At 40.3% G+C, this 22,170-nt stretch overlaps 1 protein-coding gene across 3 annotated transcripts; it reads left to right on the forward strand.

Annotated features, from left to right (window-relative positions):
* Positions 1-1,560: 1,560 nt before the first annotated feature.
* On the forward strand, positions 1,561-18,337 carry st8sia5 (ST8 alpha-N-acetyl-neuraminide alpha-2,8-sialyltransferase 5). Of its 3 annotated transcripts, XM_063478270.1 has the most exons (9): positions 1,561-2,343; positions 7,073-7,180; positions 7,519-7,614; positions 10,500-10,592; positions 12,539-12,625; positions 13,922-14,066; positions 14,206-14,318; positions 16,084-16,176; positions 16,271-18,337. In XM_063478270.1, the coding sequence occupies exons 1-9, from the start codon at positions 2,198-2,200 to the stop codon at positions 16,731-16,733; spliced, it is 1,344 nt and encodes a 447-aa protein (XP_063334340.1). In that variant the 5' UTR covers positions 1,561-2,197; the 3' UTR covers positions 16,734-18,337. The 3 variants fall into 3 exon arrangements, with proteins under 3 accessions (XP_063334340.1, XP_063334341.1, XP_063334342.1); XM_063478271.1 differs by lacking the exon at positions 7,519-7,614 and having other exon boundaries at positions 1,563-2,343; XM_063478272.1 differs by lacking the exons at positions 7,073-7,180; positions 7,519-7,614 and having other exon boundaries at positions 1,563-2,343.
* The last annotated feature ends 3,833 nt before the right edge of the window (positions 18,338-22,170 follow it).

Consider the following 22,170-nt stretch of genomic DNA (forward strand, 5'->3'; position numbering starts at 1 on the left):
CTATTTATAAGTAGTTTATGTTTTTTTCCCATTTGTCTCCCACTTTTACTCCAACTGTCCTCAATTGTACCCATGTCAAGTGCAGCTGAAACAGTAGTGCGGTGCTATTGAAACATCCATTCATAATTCTGTATAGCTGCCTAACAACTTCAATGCAAATGCAAAAGTCTTAAAAAACGAATTAAAAAAATATTTAATTTCTGTAAAGAATTTAATTTAATGAGCAGCAGTAAAAAGTTTATAATTTCTAAAACACCGAATAGCAACTGCAATTGTCTAGAATATTTAATTGCATTTCATTTAATTTCTAGCAATATTTAAAAGTTATTCACTTGAAGCGTGATTGCAAACAGCAGTAATAACACTGCAGGGTACAACCACATAACAACAGCCTAATAAACTATTCAAAAAAACAAAGACAATCACTCATTAATTTACTCACGCATTCAGCTAGACATTGTGCCAGACACTGTCTCAACTGTATCTCACCACCACGCTGCACACAATTGTCTCGATTGTCTGATAACCTTGAATAACACCATGTCATGCCATATATCAGGCTTTAGAGCCCAGCATGAAAATTACAAAGATCTCAATTTGGTTTAACAGTGATACAAGCACAAGGAACTATTCAGTCTGATGGGACAATAACTTTTGGCTCGCCTACTTCAAATTTCCTATGACCAAAGAGAATGCTAATACACATGTGGACATGTTTTACATATTTGAGGTGTTTCAAATATGGTAAACTGGCCCTCTGTTCCATACGTACTCTGTCTACCTATCGAATAAAAGACTACATGTTAGTTAGCTTCAGAACAAAATATAATACTGACATAGTCTTTGTGTGAGGTGCACTTGCTGATTATTTGCCAGATAGAGGACAATTTAATGAATCAATCAATCCTCCATCCATCTATCCATTTTCTTAACCTTGTACCCATTTCAGGGATGCTGGGATTATCGTAGCTGCCCTATAAGGCAAAAGGCTAAAGGTGGGGTATTAACAAGTAGAAACAAGGCAAGCTGGAATGCCTTGGAGTGAATCTGCACAGGCCCCAGGAGATCTTCCAAGTCCATACACCCACAACCTTCTTGCTGTGAGGCAGCACATGCCATAGGATGACAAGACACATTTTTAAAAAATCTTTTATTTTTTAGTTGTATGTATTGTATGTACCTTGTATTAAAACGGGTCAGTCAGAAATAGGAGAAGTCATTAGAAGGAGTCCTGCAGATGCCGTCCAGTTACAGATCAGCTTGGCATCGATAGTCTGGCTCTGCAGGACAGTCTTTACTCATAGTACTTCTACTACTACTTCTCTAGTTCTTACTCCATCCGCCTACTGCTAGTGTCGTTTTTGTAATGGAAGATAATCTGGTCATTTCTTTAAGTTTGCCCAGGCTCGCAGTTTAGAGGTGGAATATATAGACTTGTTTTGTTTGTTTTGTTTTGTTTTTTTTTTCTTATCAGCTTTGCGAGGTCATGTGAAGTGGGCGGCTGTAGATATCGTGTCTGCGCAGACGCATCCTTGAACGGCAGACCGTGACCTTGGGTTTTGGCTGAGTATGGAGCATCTAAATGAATTACGGCGCGCCCCCGTCCGCCTGGCTGGGAAAAGGCGCATCCTCCTTCCTTTTTAGATTTCAGTCACGCACCTTTGCTCAGATTTGACAAGACGCACGAGGGATGTGTTTCGCTGTTATTCTCTCAGCTCCCCGATGTAAAGAAAAAGAGCGAGAATCGCGCTTATAAGAGTCGATGCCTTTGCTTTGTCTGACTTGAGATTTCTGGATTTATTCTGCACCCAGCGCGCATTTTACACAAATCTGCACTGCTTGCACACGACGGAGAGACTGCGCCTCCTCGAAGCGGGTATAGGGCGATAACCGATAGGCACCGAGAATATCATCCGGGGCCGTTCGTGCTTTCCTACTCAGGCATTAAAAACAAAAACAAAACAAAACAAAAGAATCGCGTATTTTAAATTAAGGTCACTAATTTGAGATCTCAAGCGCAGATCCCGATGCACATCACCTTCCTCCGGTGATGCTGTGGTCAGAGAGCAGTAAAACAGACTAAAAGGGAAAAAAATGTGATGGACAATGTCCACTCCAGCGGGTACGAGACACCTGCCATCCTGGTTCTGAATGCAGCGAAGAGAGACACCGAAGCGGGTGTCACCGTCAGCCCTGGATGCTGCGCCGAAAAATGGGATACTCCGACCCGTCGTCGGGTAAAGACTTGCTCGGCAGCAGATCTCTTTGTTTCATATTTATTTGCGCGTTTGGGCTCGTCACACTTTTGCAGCAGATTCTCTACGGGAAAAACTACATCAAGAGGTAAGTGCTGATATTTTTTTTTTTACCGCACTCCTTTCTTCTCTTCAGCCACGATTAGAAAGCAAATTAGAGCGCAGTCAGTTTCCAAGAGTGTAAGGATGACAGTGAGCGGTAAGAAGCATGCCTTTGTAGTCATTGTTGATCATATCAGTGGCTTTTAATGGAAAAGGTAAAAATGTGAGTGATGAGGTAAGAACATGCTCAGTAGAAATGAGAGTAGTCTGGATGGTCTACATGTCGGGACAAGCTTTAGTGGCTGCAAAGAACAATAGCAATTAACCATCCATGTTTTTCTTTCTCCCCAGTGGCATAGAAACAGTTTCCATTGGATTTCTTTTCCTTTTTGTTCCTTTTATTTTTGTTTTTTGATATTTTCAGAAAACGAAGCATCACATTCATACCATACACAGTGCTTCAGCTGTGCATGGTAATGTTTTCCCCTTCTTTTTTGTTTTTTCTTCAAAGACCTTTGATTTTCCGTTTCAGCCTTCTTGACTGGTCCTAGCCTACATCTGACAGAGGCATCAGATTTTCATAACACATATGAACGCTACTGGAGCTGATGATGGTGATGATGATGGTGATGATGATGACAGAAAGCAGCATGTTGAAGATGATGTGTATTTCTTTTTGGTCCCTGTTAAATAATTCATTTTACCAGGCTGCACCCTAGTGCACATGCTGCCACTGCAGAGCCACGTTTCATGCCTCTGCATCAGTATTTAACCCCTTGACAGGGGCGTTCTTTAGTTGGACCCTGGTTTGTAGTCCACTGTAAACCCACTGTAAGATTTATTTCCCAACTTTCAGGTCACTTTCTTTTATACTCTGTGCTTAAAATCCCCGTGAGACGAGCAGATGTTGAGAAGCTGGGATGTTTGAGCTTCAGGTGCTTCAAAAAGAAACATAAAACTTTACCCCCTCTCACCACCACCACCAGATACTTTACCGACAGGACATATATGCTTACTTCAAAGCAAACATATATGTGCTGCAATCTGAAAGTCCCCCTCCCTCCCTCTCAAAAAACACACACACGCACACAACTAATCCCTCCCTTGCCACCCTGCCGGGCTGGTCTGATAATACTCGGCATGGATTCATGGCATCCTGACCTCTTCAGTGAGATGCATGAATTCAGACGCGAAGCACACACACTTTGTTTCGCCCCTGCGCCTTTTTTGCTTTCCTCCTAGAGCTCGGCCTAGGAGAGAAGGGGAACAAGCCACACAACAGAAACCAGTTGGCTCAGCGGCAGCCATTTTGCTACAGTCTGTCTGCACACACCTCAGTGGGAGCGAGGGAAAGAGGAAGGGGACTGTGAGAGACCCAAGGAGTGTGATAAAATGAATGTGTTTTCATGCATGTGTGTGTGTGTGTGAAACAGAGAGAAAGAGAAGGCGTCATCTTATGATACCTACCCATGCATAAACAATCAAAAGTCATCCACATGGATTCGGCCACACCCAGCCTCTTCCCTCCTCCAAACCTTGGCCGGAAAACACATTGGCAGGATGCTTGCTGTGCACTTCTTTGCTTCAGTGCTTCACAGAAAAAAACAAAACATAAAAACAGATTGGTAATTACGTGAGGCATGTAGGCTGGCTAGGATGGTTGCAGAGGAGACATTTGGGTGCTGGCAAACTGAATGATGGCTTATGGGAGTAACAGTTTAGATGTATCATCACTCTTACATCAACTCGCTCTGTGTATACGTCAGTGTTATGGCTGAAGGGGCTCTCGGTTCAATGCATGAGGATGCCCATTAAAGTCAAACAGTACACATTGATGTACTTGATAAATCTGTCTGTGAATCTGACCGTTCAGTTTGAAAGGAGCCACCTTAGAAAGACGCATAAATCCGCTCCCTGTCTGCCATCCTGGTGACAAAAGGGTGAAGTGGAGAGTGTAGGATTATAAAGTGGGAGCGCGAGATCGTGGAGGGAAACCGCTGACACACTTCTGAGAACGAAGACATTAACTTTCAACTCCGCTTGACTTGAGGAGGGCGATCTAAAAATACTCTCGGATAGAGAGAATAGCACCCCGGGCTGCAGGGAGGAAGGGATTAAGAAAGCCACAGATGATGAGTGGCGGTGTAAATGCAACTAATTATGATATTCATTATCAGTGAGTCTATTACTGCTTCAATTAATCATTTCACAAAATTACTGACTGCCCTGTGGAGTCATGCACACATGGCTGTTTATTAAATCTTCCGGTTGCATTATGTAAGTGAGCTGTATCTCCCTGATTTTGAGCCTTTTCTCTTTGTGCGTGTGGTTTTTTTGTTGGGGTTTTTTTGTGCTGTTGACACAGCTGTAACTGAGCATTGACGTTAGCACGTGGTATCAAGTCACAGCACTTTGAACATGTGGGAATATGAAGAGAAAAAGTAAGAGCACAAGCAGAGGAGAGGCTCAGCTACAGCCCAGTTTTCAGTTTTGGTCTGAACAACAGACGAGGTAGTCTTAGAGAAACACACAGCAGTGAAAAAGCATCCAGATCGATGTGCTGATGGAGTCAGAGCGCATTAGTGCTACAGGGCAACTTAGTGATTGTTGCTTGTCTACAAATGCTTGCATTAGCGTCTCATGTGGACTTATAGATGGGCTCCTAAGGGCTGATCCTGATCCTAAGCTGATCTGTGAGTCAGAAGTAATCTAATGTAGCTACATTTGTATGGAGCTTTTCTAGTCTTACCAGCCTGTCAAAGCACTCAAGTAATCACTTTTGGAGTTTGAATTTTTGCTACAACACTGAAGTATGTCAGATTAAACTCAAGCCTGCAGTAGGCTTGTTGTTTTGGCTATGACTAATTCAATTCTATTTATATAGCGCCAAATCACAACAGCAGTAGCCCCATGGCGCTTTATACTGTAAGATAGAGACCCTACAACAATACAGAGAAAACCTCAACAATCAAACAGACGACTTTGAGCAAGCCCTTGGTGACAGTGGGAAGAAAAAACTCCCTCTTAACAGGAAGAAACCTCAGGCAGAACCTGGTTTAGGGAGGACTGGTGGTGATGGGAGGAAGACAGGACAAAAAACACACTGTGGAAGAGAGGTTTATGTGTTTAAGGTGTAGGTTAGATAACCTAATGAACCAAACTGTGCCGCTTTGAATAGCGTTGATTAGCGCTGATTAGTGTTTGTCCTGTCTGAGGCACAAGAAGAGGGACAGAAGCCTCTCGAATTTTAGCGTTCGGCTCTGCAGCCGCTTGCGGAATGCCACGGAGATGTTGAAGTGGCACTCAGAGCAGCTAAGCGCGCCTGCGGATTGGTATTGATGCGAGCCCCTGATGATAAATGCTCCATCACATAATGCATCCAGAAATGCTCTTTGGGTTCAATCTCCTCCTGCTGAAATTAGCACGACACCCACAAAGCACTCATAGAAATGAGTCACGCATGAGTACTTGCATAATAGTCAGCATAACAGGAGAAGTTGTACTCCTCCGGATATTTGGATGTATGGAATGTGATTAGCGTCGTCACAAGTGGAGATATATTAATATGTTGAGAAAATCTCAAAGATCAAATTTTAAGTAAAAAAACAACATGTGAAAAGCACAAAAGTTTTCAAATCACTGGACATTTTTCCCCACAAAACTAAGGAATATACTTTAACGTGCTGACATTTCCCTTCATAAAGATCACATTTACCATTTAATCCTGGTGCCAGAAATCCTTCTAATGCACAAACACTGAGCTGAAAATAGCTTTCAACACATTTTCCTCCTGTCTAAGTAACATCTGCTGTTCCACAGCATGTGCAGCAAAGGAGGAGGATGGATTTATTGAGAACAACAAAACAATACTGCCATTTTCAGATTTGATTGACAGCTAAAAATAGCTGCATTCCTCCATGTTCTCCCTCAAAGAAATCCTGGCTCTCGCTCCTGTAGAATGAGCTTTTTTATTCCGGGCACAGTTATAACATCCTATAAAGCACATGCACCAAATGACCTCCTCTGATAAATGTACTGTGATGGCATCCAGCTGAAGTTAACATAGCGAGACTGTAGCGAGAAGAATAGGTCAGGTGCTATTCTTATTTCTGTTAATGAAGAGACAATAATGATTTGGGGCATCAAAAACACCCTGGCAGCCCCTCAGCCTCTGAGTTAGTGCGTTACCATTCATGCAAGCCATTGCATCTTTTTGTTAAGTACAGTATTGATGTATTAGTCTTTAGCTCTAAATTGAGATACCTCACCTGGGTTAGGTTCTTCTCACTCACTGAATACTATTAGATCTGGTGGCTTAAACCAATCTTCCCTTTGTCTCTCAGTAATATCTGGATGAAAAGATGGTCTAGATTGGCAACTTAATACTATATTGGCAAATCTGCTGGCCAGTTGGCACTGACTATCGCTCGTCTCTTAAATCACTCACTTCAATATATTGATTTACAAGTCTAACGCTCGCGCAAGCAAATATTGCACAGTGTGAATGTTTGAATCACACTCAGATTAGTGGCATCAGCCCAGCATAAATGTATCATTCAGATCACGGTGTCACTGTAACCCTGCTTGGTGTCATATACTGTCTTTCTTTAGCCAAAAAGCTGGTCCCCTCTTCCTCTGTATGTGCATGTGTGAGTGTGTAAAGGTACAACTTTTTCTGGGTTTTGTGACTGAACATATGCGATTGGGAGTATGTGTTTGACATTTGCACAATGGGGAAAATAAATCCCAAATAAACTGACTCATTTTCTTACTAGTGCGCAACAGTTTAGCCGACTCAAAGGGGACGAGACAGGAAATTGGACCGGTCCCGTTAATTTCTCCGATGACGGATCTCTGAAGCCTGCCAGAAATGGAAGGAAAAGGTACCTTTCCAGCGCCACTGACTGCACAACACCTCTGACAAAAGAGAGTGTGTGTGAGAGAGAGCGAGAGAGACTGAAAGGCAGAGTGAACGAGAGATCACAAGTTTCAAATCCACCCTCTCTAGTGACGACCCAGCCCTGCATGCGTGGACTGGGCCGCTGATACCCCATGACTCCCCTCAGATGCTGTAGAAAGGGCTCAAGCCGAGGCACATTTGCACTTTTCTTCTCTACTTGTTATTGACATCTGCAGGTTTAGGAAGCTAGCAGGGGGTTGCTGATGTCACAGGGCTACATCACACGTTTAACTCTAACTTAACCTGTCTGCATGTTGACAGATGTTTCCGTCAGAATTTTCAGCCAGATTCACAGATCTCCGTAATAGTCACACCCTGCCTAGCTGATATTAAGAAGAAAAAAAAACGCCCTCAAAGGTAGGCCAGTTTGAAGGCATTTTTAGCATTTTCACAGAAACCCAAGAATATCTCTCTCTTTTTTTTTCATTAGTTTAAAAGGGATAAACTCTCATATTTTTTTCAGTGGTGGTTGCACTTCAGATTTGCTCTTGCATGTTGTCTGATCCCGTCCACCTCGACCCCAACCCAAATCCCTAAATCCCACCCCCTTTCCCCACCCCCTTTCAGAAGCTGGTTGAACCACGGTCTCCTGTTGATGTACTGGCTTCTCCTTGTATCTCTGTGTCGCATCCAGCACCCATTTCAAAATGCCTTGTCAACCTATGTCTCATACTGTTCTGCACAGCTCTGTGTGTATACCATATGCATAGTGTGGACACTCTTCTCCGCTCCTCCTATCTCCCCTTCTCACATCTGCATTGTCTCTCTCTGCGACCTGGATTTAACCCCTTTTCCCCACTGTACTCTCTTTGTTACAAGAAGACAGGAACGTGCCCGATTTTTTTTCCTCCCCGCCTCCCACACCCCACGAAATTGTGCTAAAATGCTCATCTTGGATTGGTTTTTTCAACCAGCAATTGCACAGTCAATCTAAGAAGCCATAAGCGACGAAATTCACCTCATGGAGTAAATTGTTGTCTTGATTTCAGACCTGAACAGAGAACACTTGCAAAGGTTTTATCATCTTAGCTAAAACAAGAATGAACAGCCTCTATTCAGCGTGTCAAATATATTCTATGAGACCACCGCTCCTCTCTGTATAACCTCAGAAATACACTGCATCATCAGGTGGATGTAGACAACCAGTTTCATCGTTCCTTATTTGTACAATCTTATCCCAGCATCTTGTTCCTTTAATGCATCTCTCCATTGTATTGCTTGTTGCATCCTTTTATAATCTTTTTTTTCTTACTTTGTTAACTCACCTCATTTACCTCACAGCCACAAGTAATATGCAGCAGTTTTATTCATCTTTCAAAACAGAATGCTCCATTTAATGTGCGACAGATACCAACATTCATTCTAACAAAGACACATTGCAGGTTCCCCCAATTCACATCATGTCCCTAACCAAGCATTATCAAAAACACTGTTAGCATTGCAAGAGCCCTCTAAAATTCTGATGTAGTTCTCGAGTATATTAATTCTTTCAGTTTAACAATAAGATGTAAAGAAAAGTAAAATCCCTAGAGGGGCATCTCTACCACAAGATATACAACAGATCAATATTATTATTTTATTGAGTCCATGCATGTTACATGTACTGTCAAAGAGGCGCACGTAGAAAACCCATGACAGATTTCAGTCGCACATGTATTTACAGTTAGCTAGGGTTAATGTTAGCAGGCATCTGTAGGAATTGAAGGCATCGCAGCAGAAATTTAGCAAATGGTGCTGTGGTAATAGGATAAGCATGAGGGAAAATATGTGTTTCCTTATTTTTTTTTCCCTCGGAACTTAAATCATGTAACATGTTAAGTTCAATTTACATCCCTGGCTTCTAAACATGTGCAGTGTGAAAGATGGACGTAGCTTCTGGGTCTGAAGGTGAAGCCACCATGGCTTGCATTCTTTTGAATGGTCAGCAGGGGGTGAAGTCCCTTACTCTTTGAACAGTCAGAGCCTGCTCACCACACCTGGTTTTTAAAGCACCAGGATGACCACATGAAAACCTTCAACTTAATAACTCCTGTGATGGTGGCTACGTGCATCTTTCCCTAGGATGAAACCAAACATCTCCATAACGGAGTCTCTTTGCTTCACAGATGTACATCCAAGCTATTTCAACAAAGCATGTAAAGTAATTAGTGATATTTAAAAATCCCTTTCGACTACCCAACAAAACATAATACTAGCAGGCTCCTATTCCTCCATACTAACCACGCCCCCTGCCACACACACATTTTATCCTGACCGCTTTCTGATCACGTTTAAACAAAAGGCTGTGCTGGAAGAAATGAGGCATCAGTACACAGAAATACGACAGCCGACTTTAAATTTCCCAGCCAGCATGGCTCTTTTTCCAGCATTCTCCACACAACCATTTTGTGAAATCAACCAGAAGCACACCACACATTAAAGACATTATTTTTGTGTACTTTTTGGTTAATGTTGCCATTCCAGTGTAACGATTGTTTCACATGTGTCTAAAAGAAGCTCTTCCAATTCTTTAGTCCTTATTAAAAAAGATAAAATTCCTCCCAAACTCTTTGTTTGTTATTACCTCTTTGTTATGGTTACTTGTTTGCATGACTACTGTTGTATGTGTTCATGTTTACAGTGTGACAAAATTGTAATAAATCAGTCAAACCGTCACGTTACTCCAGCCAGCACAGCTGATAAACTTACTTACTCCTCACACAAAAGCACCGACACGGCCATGCTCATAACCACCAGATGCTACACCGCTAAACCGTCTAATCCACCATTTTAGCAAGCCAAGCACTGGAATCAGCCCTATTTCAGTGTATGCACACATTTTAGCCCCAGAGTACCAATGTTACACCATGCAAGTTCTCATCATAGCCAATGAACTATATAAAAATATGAGAGGTGCTATGTTTCTTCACCTAGTGTATGACATTGGTTTAGACTAAGATGTAACAGAATCTGGTGCAAGTGTCCAGTAGACATGTTACTATCTTGTTTGTGACACCTAAAATCAGTGACATCATTTCTGTCATTTGTCATTCCACAATGCTCTACTGATATTCTAGTATTTCATAAAGTCAAACCATAGACATTTTATATTAAAAATGAAATATTTTTTCTTATTGTGACCTTTAAACACACTGTTTTACATATATTATTTAAGCATAGTGTATTTTATCTCCTCTGTTTATTGTTAAATTCTTTTATGTTGAATAGATGTAAGCAGAGGATGACTCTGTTTATCCCTCCAGGTATCTGGAAAACTATGATGGCTCCTTTGACTACAACTCTACTGCATGCAGGGAGCTCAGACAGGAGATTATAGACGTCAAAGTGCTGACAATGTGAGTGTCCGATTATGTTTTCTAACAAGGTAAAAAAAATCTCCAAGGTAATCCTGCGTGTTTATCATGTATGAAAGTATTCATGTGTGATCACAACCTTTACAGTCAGGAGTAGGGTTTACTGGTACAGTGTCAATGAAGATAAATTGAGTAGCAGAAGAAAAAAACACATGAAGAAGTTAAAAATTAAGCATCACCACCAGCATAAGAGTAACTAGCATTTTCAAAACAATGTGTCTCTGCTTCTGGATGACAACAATATGAATCCAAGTCAAAGCATGAGTTCTAAACTCTTTTGTAGCTTAACTGAACTCAAAGAAGCAATAATTTTGAGTAAAAACAGAACTATATATAGAAATATATAAAATGAAAAGTTTATTTATTCAAGTAATTAATAATGAAATTACATTGTACCAGTTTAGCCAAATTACATGTAAAATTTACATGTAATCTGATTACTTAAAGTCAGCATTTTAGGCGTAAATATTTTTCAAACTTGATGATGAGATGTCTATCATCCCTGACTGCTCCACCAAGAGTATTGGCAAGATATTAATGATACTTTAACAAATGGTCACCTTGTGGCTCCCAAATTGTGCTCATGGTGAAGGTAGTATTGGTAGTTTTACAGGCATTTTCAAGAATTGCTCTTCCTTCTAAAGTATTGGTCAGGTTTTAGTGAAGTTGTCCTCCTTGACAACCTTGACACATCTCAGCAGATTTTAATTCTCATTAGTTTACAGTCATTATAGCCAACTAATGACTGCAGAACTTTTCATCTGTATGTCACACATTACAATATCATGTGAAGTGTGATGAATGCAAGCCAAATGTGTCAACGACATTCTGATTATTTCTTTGTAAGGCGAGGCTTTGTTGGCAAAAATGGGCTAAATCTATTCTAGCATGCTAACATTCTCAATGCTACAACTTAATACTGCACAAGGCACAAAATAAATCTGAAAAGGATAGTATTTGAAGATACTTGAACATGATTCCATTAAAGATGGATGAGAGCTCTGTTACGTTAACTAGCTGTCTTTGAAGCTCTGTTTTGGAAGCCCCTGTGTTAGCATTTTGACTTCTGACATGTTGGTTTTTTAACGCTAGAAGTGGCTATTTTAAGATGAGAAGGTGGTGTGTTATCAGCTAACATTAGCAGGCTTAATTTGCAAAGTCTCCCTATATACAGGGTGTTTTAGTGCGTAGTGTAGAAAGCAATACTTGCTTATTTTGGCTAAACTAGCACTAGCACCATGAAACATGGTGAAGAGGCCCACCAATAGAAGACCAATATTATTTGTTTTCTTGCTGTTGGGCAGCAGTTTTTGACAGTGTGTGCCAACACTATTGAGCCAAGTTGTTGCTCTCCTTATTTTCTTATCACTACAGGACACTATAAATAACATGCTTACAACATACAGTAGATCACTGGCCAGATTCATTCAATGAGCCACTTGCTCCAAAGGCAATCTGAGCAGCATCTTTCCTCTTGTGTGCATATGAACAATGTCCAGTGACCTTTTGCATGTGGCCCTCAGGCTGGCAGCTCAATTATCAAAATCATACCGAGTGCTCAATGAAAGCCCTAGAACGACTCTGGCTGCGGCAGGGAACAGCTGTTGTCACTCTGGCAGGCAGCAAAATGAACGCACAAGCCTAACTCCCAGAGCAAATCACGCCGCCCCAATCATCTCCAAGGAAATGTCAGTTCAAGGACATCTATTTACAGATGTGCTTTCTGTTAATGAGTCGAGATCCAGCGTGATCAGTAAAGTTGTAGTAATTTTTTTGGCCTCTGGTTTATCTTTTTGAAACATTTAAGGTGTTTCTTCAATTTGTTGCCTCTGCAGAAATAATGGTTAATTGGAAAAACCATGTCAGTTGGAATAAAGTCATCTTTCCTCATCCCACAAGTCTCTCGATCCTGTCTGTCTCTCTACCAGGGTGAAAACGTCAGATCTCTTTGAAAGATGGCGAAACCTGCAGGTGTGTAGGTGGGAGCAGAACAAGGAGGAGGCCAGCAACTTTAAGTAAGTATTACTTAAAGTTCTTTTAAGTAAAGGTCTTTTTTTCTAAAGACTGTGTTTTTTGTGAAGTGCACTGGTTACCTTTTGAATAGTTTAAAAGAAACATACTTAACATTATTATCTATTATCACCTTGACGTTTATTGGTTTGGAAGTCCTCTACAGAAAATTAATGATTACTTCTGCTATATAAAATGTAATTAAAATAGAGTAAACTTTACAAGCCAAATATGTACAAATAGTACAGAATATGGAGAACACCAATCCCACATTTTATAGAACAATATTTCGATGAACTGACTGTTGGGGAATCATAAATAGCCAAGAAGAATAAGTTGAAGGATTAGTATACTGGATAAAATACTGTATATTCTTACATGTAAAAGAAAAAAGCAAACATGTTCAGGATCTTACCATATACACTCAATGGGAACGTTTTTGGTTACACCCTGCTAATACTGGGCTGGACTCCTTTTTGTCTTCAGAAATAATTTAACTCTTGGTGTCACAGCTTCAACAAGGTGCTGGAAACATTCAGAAATGTTGGTCCCAATTGACTTGATAGCATCACACAGTTGCTATAGATTTTTAGCTGCACATCCATGATCTCAATCTCCATCACGTCCTTGGAGAGCCCATGTGAGCTTTAGCATCAGTTTCTGTAGCCCATCTGCTTCAAGCTTTGATATGTTGTGTATTCAGAGATGCTTTTCTGTATAGTTTGTATGTAATGAATGGTTATTTGGGTTTCTGATGTCTTCCTGTCACCTCAAAACAGATTAGTCATTTTTCTTTGACCTCTGGGCAACACCAAGACATTTTTGCCTAGAGAACTGCCACTCACTAGATATTTTATCCTTGAGATAGTTGTGTGGGAAATCCTTAGCTCCTGAAATACTCAAAAATACCAGCCTGTATGGCAACAACCATTCAAAGTAATTCACCACCTAGTAGGTTGTCTTGACCAGCTCTACATGCCAAAAGGCATTGAATTGCTGGATGACATTTGCATTAACAACCAAGTGTATCTAACAATGTGACCAGTGATCTATAAAATTATCATCTTTGGGTTCTGGGCTCTTTAAAAAATGTGCAAACTCATTAATCAAAGGTATGTTTTAAGAAGATATCAAGAGCTGAAATAACATTTTATTTAAAAAGACACTGTTAATTTGTAATTACCATCTTTTGATATACATCTCAAAACAATTAGGATGTAAAGGTTGAAATAATTTTGGTTTTGATCTTACCGTGCATCTTCTAAAGCTAAGTTTCACTTTTCTTTGGTGTCTTCCTGAAGGATGTCTCTGTCGCGCTGCTGTAATGCTCCTAACTTTCTGTTCACAACCAAGAGGAACACTCCTGCAGGGACCAAGCTGAGGTACGAGGTGGACACCAGTGGTATCCTTCCCATTACTACTGAGATCTTCAAGATGTTACCAGATGTGAGTTCACCACCTCTTTATGAGTGTTTGCTATTTTCTACTGTATCTGTGGGCATTTCCAAACCTGCTGATCTGATGTAATTTATTTCAAAAGTTCTTGTGTTGTGTTCATTTGACATTACCACCTCATGTCTTTCAGGATATGCCGTATTCCAAGTCGCAGTTCAAGAAATGTGCTGTCATTGGAAATGGTGGTATCATCAAGAACAGCAAATGTGGAAAGGAAATTGACTCAGCAGATTTTGTTTTTAGGTATTCACGATGCAGTCTTCTAGTATTTGATATGCGGAAGTTGTACAGTGTTACCTGGAATTCTGTTCTGATTTAATATTCTTGATCTTTATATTAATTTCGAGGAATAGATACAAATTGTCATTGAACAATTGATGGTTAATTGAGAATGAATAATAAAAAATAATAATGAATGAATATTAAAACTTTAACTTAGGAAAAATTACATGACAAGAAGTCATAAAAGTACTTCATCTTTCATGCAAAATTCTTTGAAATTTTACCTCAACCTTTAAACTCAAAGCATCAAATAATAAACTAGCACTAAATTCTGAAATCTATACACTGAACGGCCACAACATCAAAACCGCTAAAGTGTATTACTTGGATCGTTGTAGAATCCAAGTTTCTGCTAGTAAATCCTGGGTTCTACCATTCCCAAAAATGGAACTTTGTAACTTTGACATTTAACTTCCAACCAAGTATTGTTGAAGATGGCTTCCCAAAAGCCCAAGGTATTGACAGAGCCTTCAAACACCTTAAATCCCAATTTGATTGAGTGTCTGGGGATTCAGCATGACAAGCTGCCAATGTTGCAGATCCAGATACCAAAGGACATCCCTGGAGGTACTGTTAATGTCCTGAAGGATCAGAGTTGTTTTAGCAAAATTAATATGAAGTGGTTTAATGTTGCTGCTGATCAGTGTAGTCCCATAGACCTCGCTTCACCAAGAGAAATTCAAATGTTAAAATTCCTGTTTATTCCAGTTACAGTGGTGGAAATAATTATTGATCCCCTGCTGAATATGTGAGTTTGCTCACTTACAAACAAATGAACACTTTCTAATTTTTATGGTAGTTTCATTTTGATAAAGAAAAAACCATTACATAAAAGTTATAAATTGAGTTTCATGTCATTGAGTGAGATAAGTATCTTGATACGTTTCTTGTAGTTGGTCAGTTTTCACACATCTCAGGAGGGATTTTAGTCCACTCGTCTTTATAGAAACTCTCTAAATCCTTTAGATTTCTTGACTGCTGTTTGGCAACTCGCAGCTTCAGCTCCCTCCATATATTTTCTAGGACTAAGTTCTGGAGACTGGCTAGGCCACTCCATGGCCTTAATGTGCTTCTTCTTTCCCCACTCCTTTTCCCTAGTGGTTTGTTTTGGGTCAGTGTCACGCGGAGAGACCCATGACCCATTTTCAGTCTTCTGACTGAGGGAAGTAGGTTCTCATCACTTTATGATTTTATATTTTTTTCTTTTCTTAATAATTGCACCAGCAGTTGTCACCTTCTCACTAAGCTTATTGCTGATGGTCTCGTAGCCCATTCCTGACTTGTACATGTCTACAATCTTGTCTCTGACGTCCTCTGACGAGTCGTTGTTCTTGCCCATGGTGGCAGACAGGTTTGAATAATAGAAACTGATTGTGTGTACAGGTGTGCTTTATGCACATAACAAACTGAGATCAGGAGGATCACTAATAGTGGGAGTCACAATTCTGGCTGGGCGGTAGAGGATCAATACCGATTCCACTTAATGACCTGCAAATCAGTTTATGCCTTTTGTGTAATGTGTTTCTTCTGGATTTTTGGTTGGTTAGCCAATTTATGTAATTTATTGTAAAAAAAAAATACCCCAACAACTTCTTATTAAAACTATTATATGATTACTTGTGCAGCTCTTCAGGTTGTCTCCTCAGCATGCCTCTTTTTAAACATATCAAGTCAAATCTAAATGATTATTAAACTCTAGTGAAACGTTATTTTCCTTTTTTTGCAGATGCAACATACCGCCCATTAATGACAAATATTCAGCAGATGTTGGGACTAAAACAGATCTGGTGACAATAAACCCGAGCATTATAACTGAGAGGTACTGTAAATATGGGTCTGAGCAAGAACACCTCTTTAGCTCAGCTTCTGCCACTGATCTTTTCCTTTTATCACATGAATCACTTTCTCTGCAGATTTCAGAAGCTGGAGAAATGGCGGAGGCCGTTTTATGACGTCCTTCAGAATTATGAAAACTCCTCAGTGGTGCTACCCGCATTCTACAACACCCGCAACACCGACGTGTCATTCAGAGTTAAGTATATGCTGGATGATTTTGACTCCCAGAGAGGTGTGTTCTTCTTCCACCCGCAGTATCTGCTTAACGTGCAGCGCTTCTGGGCAGTGCAGGGCGTCCGCGCCAAACGGCTCAGCAGCGGCCTGATGCTAGTCACCGCCGCATTAGAGATGTGCGAGGAGGTCCACCTCTACGGTTTCTGGGCGTTTCCTATGAACCCCTCTGGCATCTTCATCACACACCACTACTATGACAACGTCAAACCACGGCCGGGCTTTCACGCAATGCCTCATGAAATTTTCAACTTCATTCACATGCATACACGTGGGATCATCAACGTACACACAGGGCCATGCGCATGATCCCTCACTCTAATTAGTAATTTGCTTTAATGCAACGGCTCAAGATTTTACCTTTTAATTTGTCTTTAGGCCAGTTTTCATCACGGCAATCTCAGTTTAGGCAACTATTTTGACCCCAGTTCAAACAGAGTTGGCCTTGGGACACTCATCTACATGTTGAAGATTTCTCTTCTGCCAGCATCTTTCAAGTTTTTCACTTCAGTAAAATCACCATGGTTATCTCCGACTGTCAGACCATTGGATGCTTGTTTTTAATGTGAACAAAGTGGTCTTCATAGTGATGTTGTTTCTGTGGAGTTTTCTAGTGGCTCGGCTGTACAGAGGTGTTGTTTTTCTACTTGGTCACACAGATATTTAAGCCTGTCTTCTTCTCTCTTTTTCTCAGACACTCTGTGGGTGTGGCAGCTTTTAATGTTTGTGTAAAAAAAACAACAAAAAAACAAACTCTGAACCTTAATATTCAGCTAATATTTAAAAAAATATGAAAAAAAAATCAAACTGTAAGATTCAGTTGTCTACTTTTGTAATCTATTTCCTATTCACCATATTCCCTCGGTGAATATTTTAAAAACACTCTTGAAACGGCCTGTTTTCCACGGCCTTCTTTCTCCCATTTCCAGATATTTCTCATCATTTCTGGTGGAAAAGAGGCAAGATTTTCTTTTTGTTTTTTGGGGGAGGAGTGGGGTGTCATAGATTAGGGTGAAAGCTAGAAAAATATTTTGCAATACACCAACTCCACAGAACTTTTGGCTTTCCAGTTTTTAAAGCAACCCAGCCTATCGCTGTCTTTCATGTCTTAAGCCTTATTGCCTTATGAGGTATGGAATCCCTCTGTATGATGTGCAGACAAAGTTTTTAGTTTGCCTCTTTTCATCCAAGCACAACCCTAACACGCTAAGGTAAAGCAATTCATGTGCAGTTCATGGCTTGTATTCTACTGGAGTCCCTCCCTGTAAACTCCACTCATAACCACGTAGCGCTCTGCATGACTTTACTCTATACTTGGCTTTGTGTGTGCCTGCTTCAGCGATCACTGATATAGCCTATGTTTACACTTAAGCCTCAACTGAAGCTCACAGTGCTTTTGGAGATGTACACAAGACTCTTGCTTGGAGAAAGATTGATGGATATGTTAAAGTGGCTGAGATGATGTGGTATCATTTTCACTTATGACCCCCAAAAATGTATTATGCTACTGTGGTACACTGGAAAGTCATAAAAGGTTTTGCTATTTGTTTTGTTGTATGCAACAAATTATTTCACTTGTGAGACTGTAACTTTACTTTTCAGTCACTCCTCTGTTCATGCTCAGCTGTGCACTTGTCCATTATTTCTTTGAATGCATTACAAATAAGATAAAAAAAATTTAAAAAAAGCTGTTTCCTTCATCTCTTTATACAGACTCTTTGTGTGTTTATGCAGCACCAAAAGGTTTCGAGCTAAATTGCTCTACAGTCACAGTTAATGAGCAAGAGTGGAAATAGAGGGGATCTGGTCTGTGTAAAGAATGGAGGTAATATATAACACAGTGCTTCTTAAATGACTCTGGATCATTCTTTATACTGCTACTGTGTTTGTAAATAAACTTGTCTGAATTTTCACTTGTATGTTCATTATTTTGTGTTGGGATGAGAGTGTGAAGGAATGCACTGCTGTGTGAAGTGAAACCAAAATGTGACCACGCATGAATAAAAACATGTCAACTCTGCATTAAAAAATGTGTAAAACAATAAACTAGTAAAACCACAGCCTCAATGTGCACTCCACAGCTATCCTAAAAAGTTGATTCTGTTCAAGAACAGGCAAAAAAAGGCTAGCTAACAAATAAATGTCCTCAACTCACAGTTATAAGTAGCTGAGTGGTGCATTTTTCAAAAAATTATTACACACCTGTGAAACTGAAATTTTAGGGCAGCTGAGCTAAATGTGAATTAGAAAAAAGTTTGAAATTTTGGCAGGTGAGAGTAAAACGATAACTCCTGGGGAGGAAAAGTGCAGTGAAGCAATCCAATGAGGTTTGACTCTTTGCTGTCAGCCAATCTTTGGGTAATCTGATGTTGAAAGACCAATATGACCAAACGCTGCCCTTCTCCTTGATGCCTGCATCATCAGGTGTCAGATGGCAGCAATAAGGCTAATGGGATGATTTGGCACATAGTCAAATGCAGATGTGTATGTCAGTGAGGCAGAGATACAACAGCAGTGCAAAGGAACTTATTCATGAAACAGGGTGTCATTATTATTTATTTCTTAAGTTTATTTCGCTTATTTCTATTTATAATTTATTGTATAAGTCCCTGATATATGGAAAATGATGCTAACCCGCAGATGATTTAACTTTTAATTTAGATTCAATAGTTCCTCCCGTTCTCCATCATTAAAGCACCACAGAAATAGTTTTTTTTCTGGGCAAATATGTGAGGAAATTTCTTCTGTATTATTTGGGGTATTAAATATGTATATATTTATTTGGTTTTGACTTGCATCATGAATAATGTCCAAAAACTAGAAACGTTCTCATTTACTTCATCAATTTGTAAATTACATCAGAATGATTTTAATTTTTTAACTGATTTGATTATTTTTAAATAACTATATATATGCTGTTTATGGTGTTTGTTTGGTCTGTAACTAAAGAAGAAACTGTAAAAATATATTTTTTTCTAGACACCAGCCAGAGCCAGTACTTTTTTTTCCTGACTGAGACAGGCTAGCAATAGCCTGTTCACAAGCAGCATATTTCCTAAAATGTGCTGCTCTTACCTTTGTTAGAGTTCATTATAAGTTGCACTGAGTAAAATAAATCAATGCTGTCTGAGTATTACATAGAGTTATAAGTTGCTTTTACCCTGTGAATGTGAATTAGACACACTCGATGCAACAATAAACAAAGAGAAGTAGTTGTAAAGTTGTGTGCGTGTGTGTGTCTGTGTGTAGGGGTGTGTGTGGATGTGTACATGCGTGTCTGTGGTCCTGTCTGTGTGAGTATGACTGCAGGTAAAAGCGAGACACCCCCGGCCCGTAAAGCGATCCTGACACCATGAATAATACAGGGTGCCGTGGCAGAGAGGATAAGTTGTCTGTGCAAGGCTCCTTTTTCACAGGGCTTTCTCCTGTGGGTCATGTGAGTGCTGAAGTGACACTAATTTTTCATGAGTGATGTGTGTGTATGTGTGGTGTGTTTGTGTGTGTGTGAGTGTGTGTGTCTGCAGGCTGTGTGGCCAGGTAGGAGACGTCCAGGCAGTCATCCCTCCATCTGTGTGTCCTCAGTGGCTGCTCCGACCCCACGATCCCAGAACATCTCTGCAGCCAAGGGTCAAATGAATTGTCTTACACCATTAGAAACTCTACGCAGCTCTTACGAAACTAAGGGCCAGGGAAGTGAATGAATAAAAGATGCCGTCCAAACAGAAAAAATCCACAGCTTCAGGAGAAACTGAAGAGGTTGATGACGAAGTGGAGGAAACTGAGCCAAAGTTAAAGGAGAGGAGCAACGGTTTGACCCGAGGGGACACCACTAAAAGGGGGAAGAGTCAGAAGAAACACAAGAGCTCAGAGAGCACTGAGAATCAGGAGCTTTCAGAGAACGTGAAAGCTAAAAAAGAGGGGGAAAAGGGACGAGAGAAAAAGAAGAAAAAGAAAGCAGATGAGGACGAGGATGCTGAGGCTGTGATTGAAGGCAAAGATGATGAGGGTGAGCAGAACAACAATGACCCCTCAACCAATACCAAAAAGAAGAAATCACAGAAACTCAAAGAAGAAGTGACCGAGGGAGTGAAAGAGGAAAAGAAGAAAAAGCACAAAAAATCCTCTGCAGAGAACCCGGAGGGGGGCGTGGAGATGGGTTCCAAAGATAAAAAGTCCAAAGATGGCAAGAAAAAGAAAAAGTCTCACAATGACGATGATGAGGAGCCTTTAATTGAGGAACAGGAAGAGGAGGAGGAAACAAAGAAAAAGAAGAAAAAGAAGGCAAAAAAGGGATCAGCAGACAGCGATGAAGATAAAAAGAAGAAGGGGAAAAAGTCCAAAAGCAAACAGGTGGACTACGCTGAAATCTACCAGAATGAACTGCTGAACTACCACACAGACTCATCCGATGGATATGAAGATGAATACTTCAAAAAGAAAGGTAAGAGCATCTGATTGCAGAACAGATGGAGAAGCCTCACATGTTGCTTTTAAAATAAAAAATCTGAGTCAATATGTTGGAGTGTATCAGCTGCTCAAACCTTGACTCCAGTTCTATCAGCACTGAGCAGGAGCGCTCCGGGGAATCCCTCTGTTATTGTTCTGGGTGAAAGCTCAGTTATGTTCTACATGAATGACGCCAAACAGTGGCTCGGGGGCAGACAGGTGCTGGGTGCCATCCCAGTCCCAGGGGCTGGGAGCACAGCCGGGGCCAGAATCAGACCTGCGAGTCAAAGGAGCTTTCTTAAAGCAGATCAGAGGCCCTCAGAAAGATGTTAATAAACTCTGCAGGACTATTTTGTGTGTTTTTTGTTAATAATGTTAATAGCATAAGATTTTCTTGTCATGTAACCTATTTTAAGCATCCTCTGATTAGACTAGACTTATTTTTTTACACTGATTTCAGATATGGAATTCAATTTAAGCTTGCAAGTCAGGTTTTTGACATGCAAATCATTGACTTTTTGACACAATGTTGGAATTGTTTCCTACTTAAATTGTTTTCATTGTTTATTCTGAAAACAAACCAATTCAATTCACTCATAATATCATAGCATAGTCGCCTCAAGCTGATTTATATTGTAAGGTAGAAATGCTACAATAATACAGAGAAAACCCCAACAATCAGATCACCGCCTATGAGCAAGTGTTTGGTGACAGTGGAAAGGAACAACTCTGTCTTAACAGGAAGAAACCTCCAGGAGAACCAGGCTCAGGGAGGGGTGGCCATCTGCTGTTACCAGTTGGGGACAAGATGATGATAAAGAAATTTCTGTCAGTTTAGCTAAAAACAAAAACCAGGCGGGTAGCGTGCCTCAGGGTAAAGTGGTCCTGGGTTCAAATTCATAATCTGGCTGGATCTTTTCTGTGTGAAGTTTGCATGTTTTTCCAATGTTTGCATGGGTACTCCAACTTCCTTCTGCAGTCCAAAGACATGCAGTTAGTAGGATTAGGTTAAAAATGCCTTTTCACGAGTACTGCTGATGAAATAACCCAATATAAAACATGCTTACTAGAATATTTATATTTATTGCAGTTTATCAGTCATCATGAATATCCTAACACAATGTTCTTTGTGTGCATCCAGTGAGAGTAATTAATTAGATGGCATCATAGTTCAAAAGGTCAAGCTCAAAAGCCCCTTTATTCCTTCTTGTCCTTCTTGTGAGCCTTTTACAGTGGAAGCTATTTGCAGAATGAAGAATTGAGCAGACACCTAAATGATAAATGGACTGGCTCTTATATA

This window comes from Pelmatolapia mariae, linkage group LG7, assembly GCF_036321145.2.
Source record: "Pelmatolapia mariae isolate MD_Pm_ZW linkage group LG7, Pm_UMD_F_2, whole genome shotgun sequence".
NCBI lineage: Eukaryota > Metazoa > Chordata > Actinopteri > Cichliformes > Cichlidae > Pelmatolapia > Pelmatolapia mariae.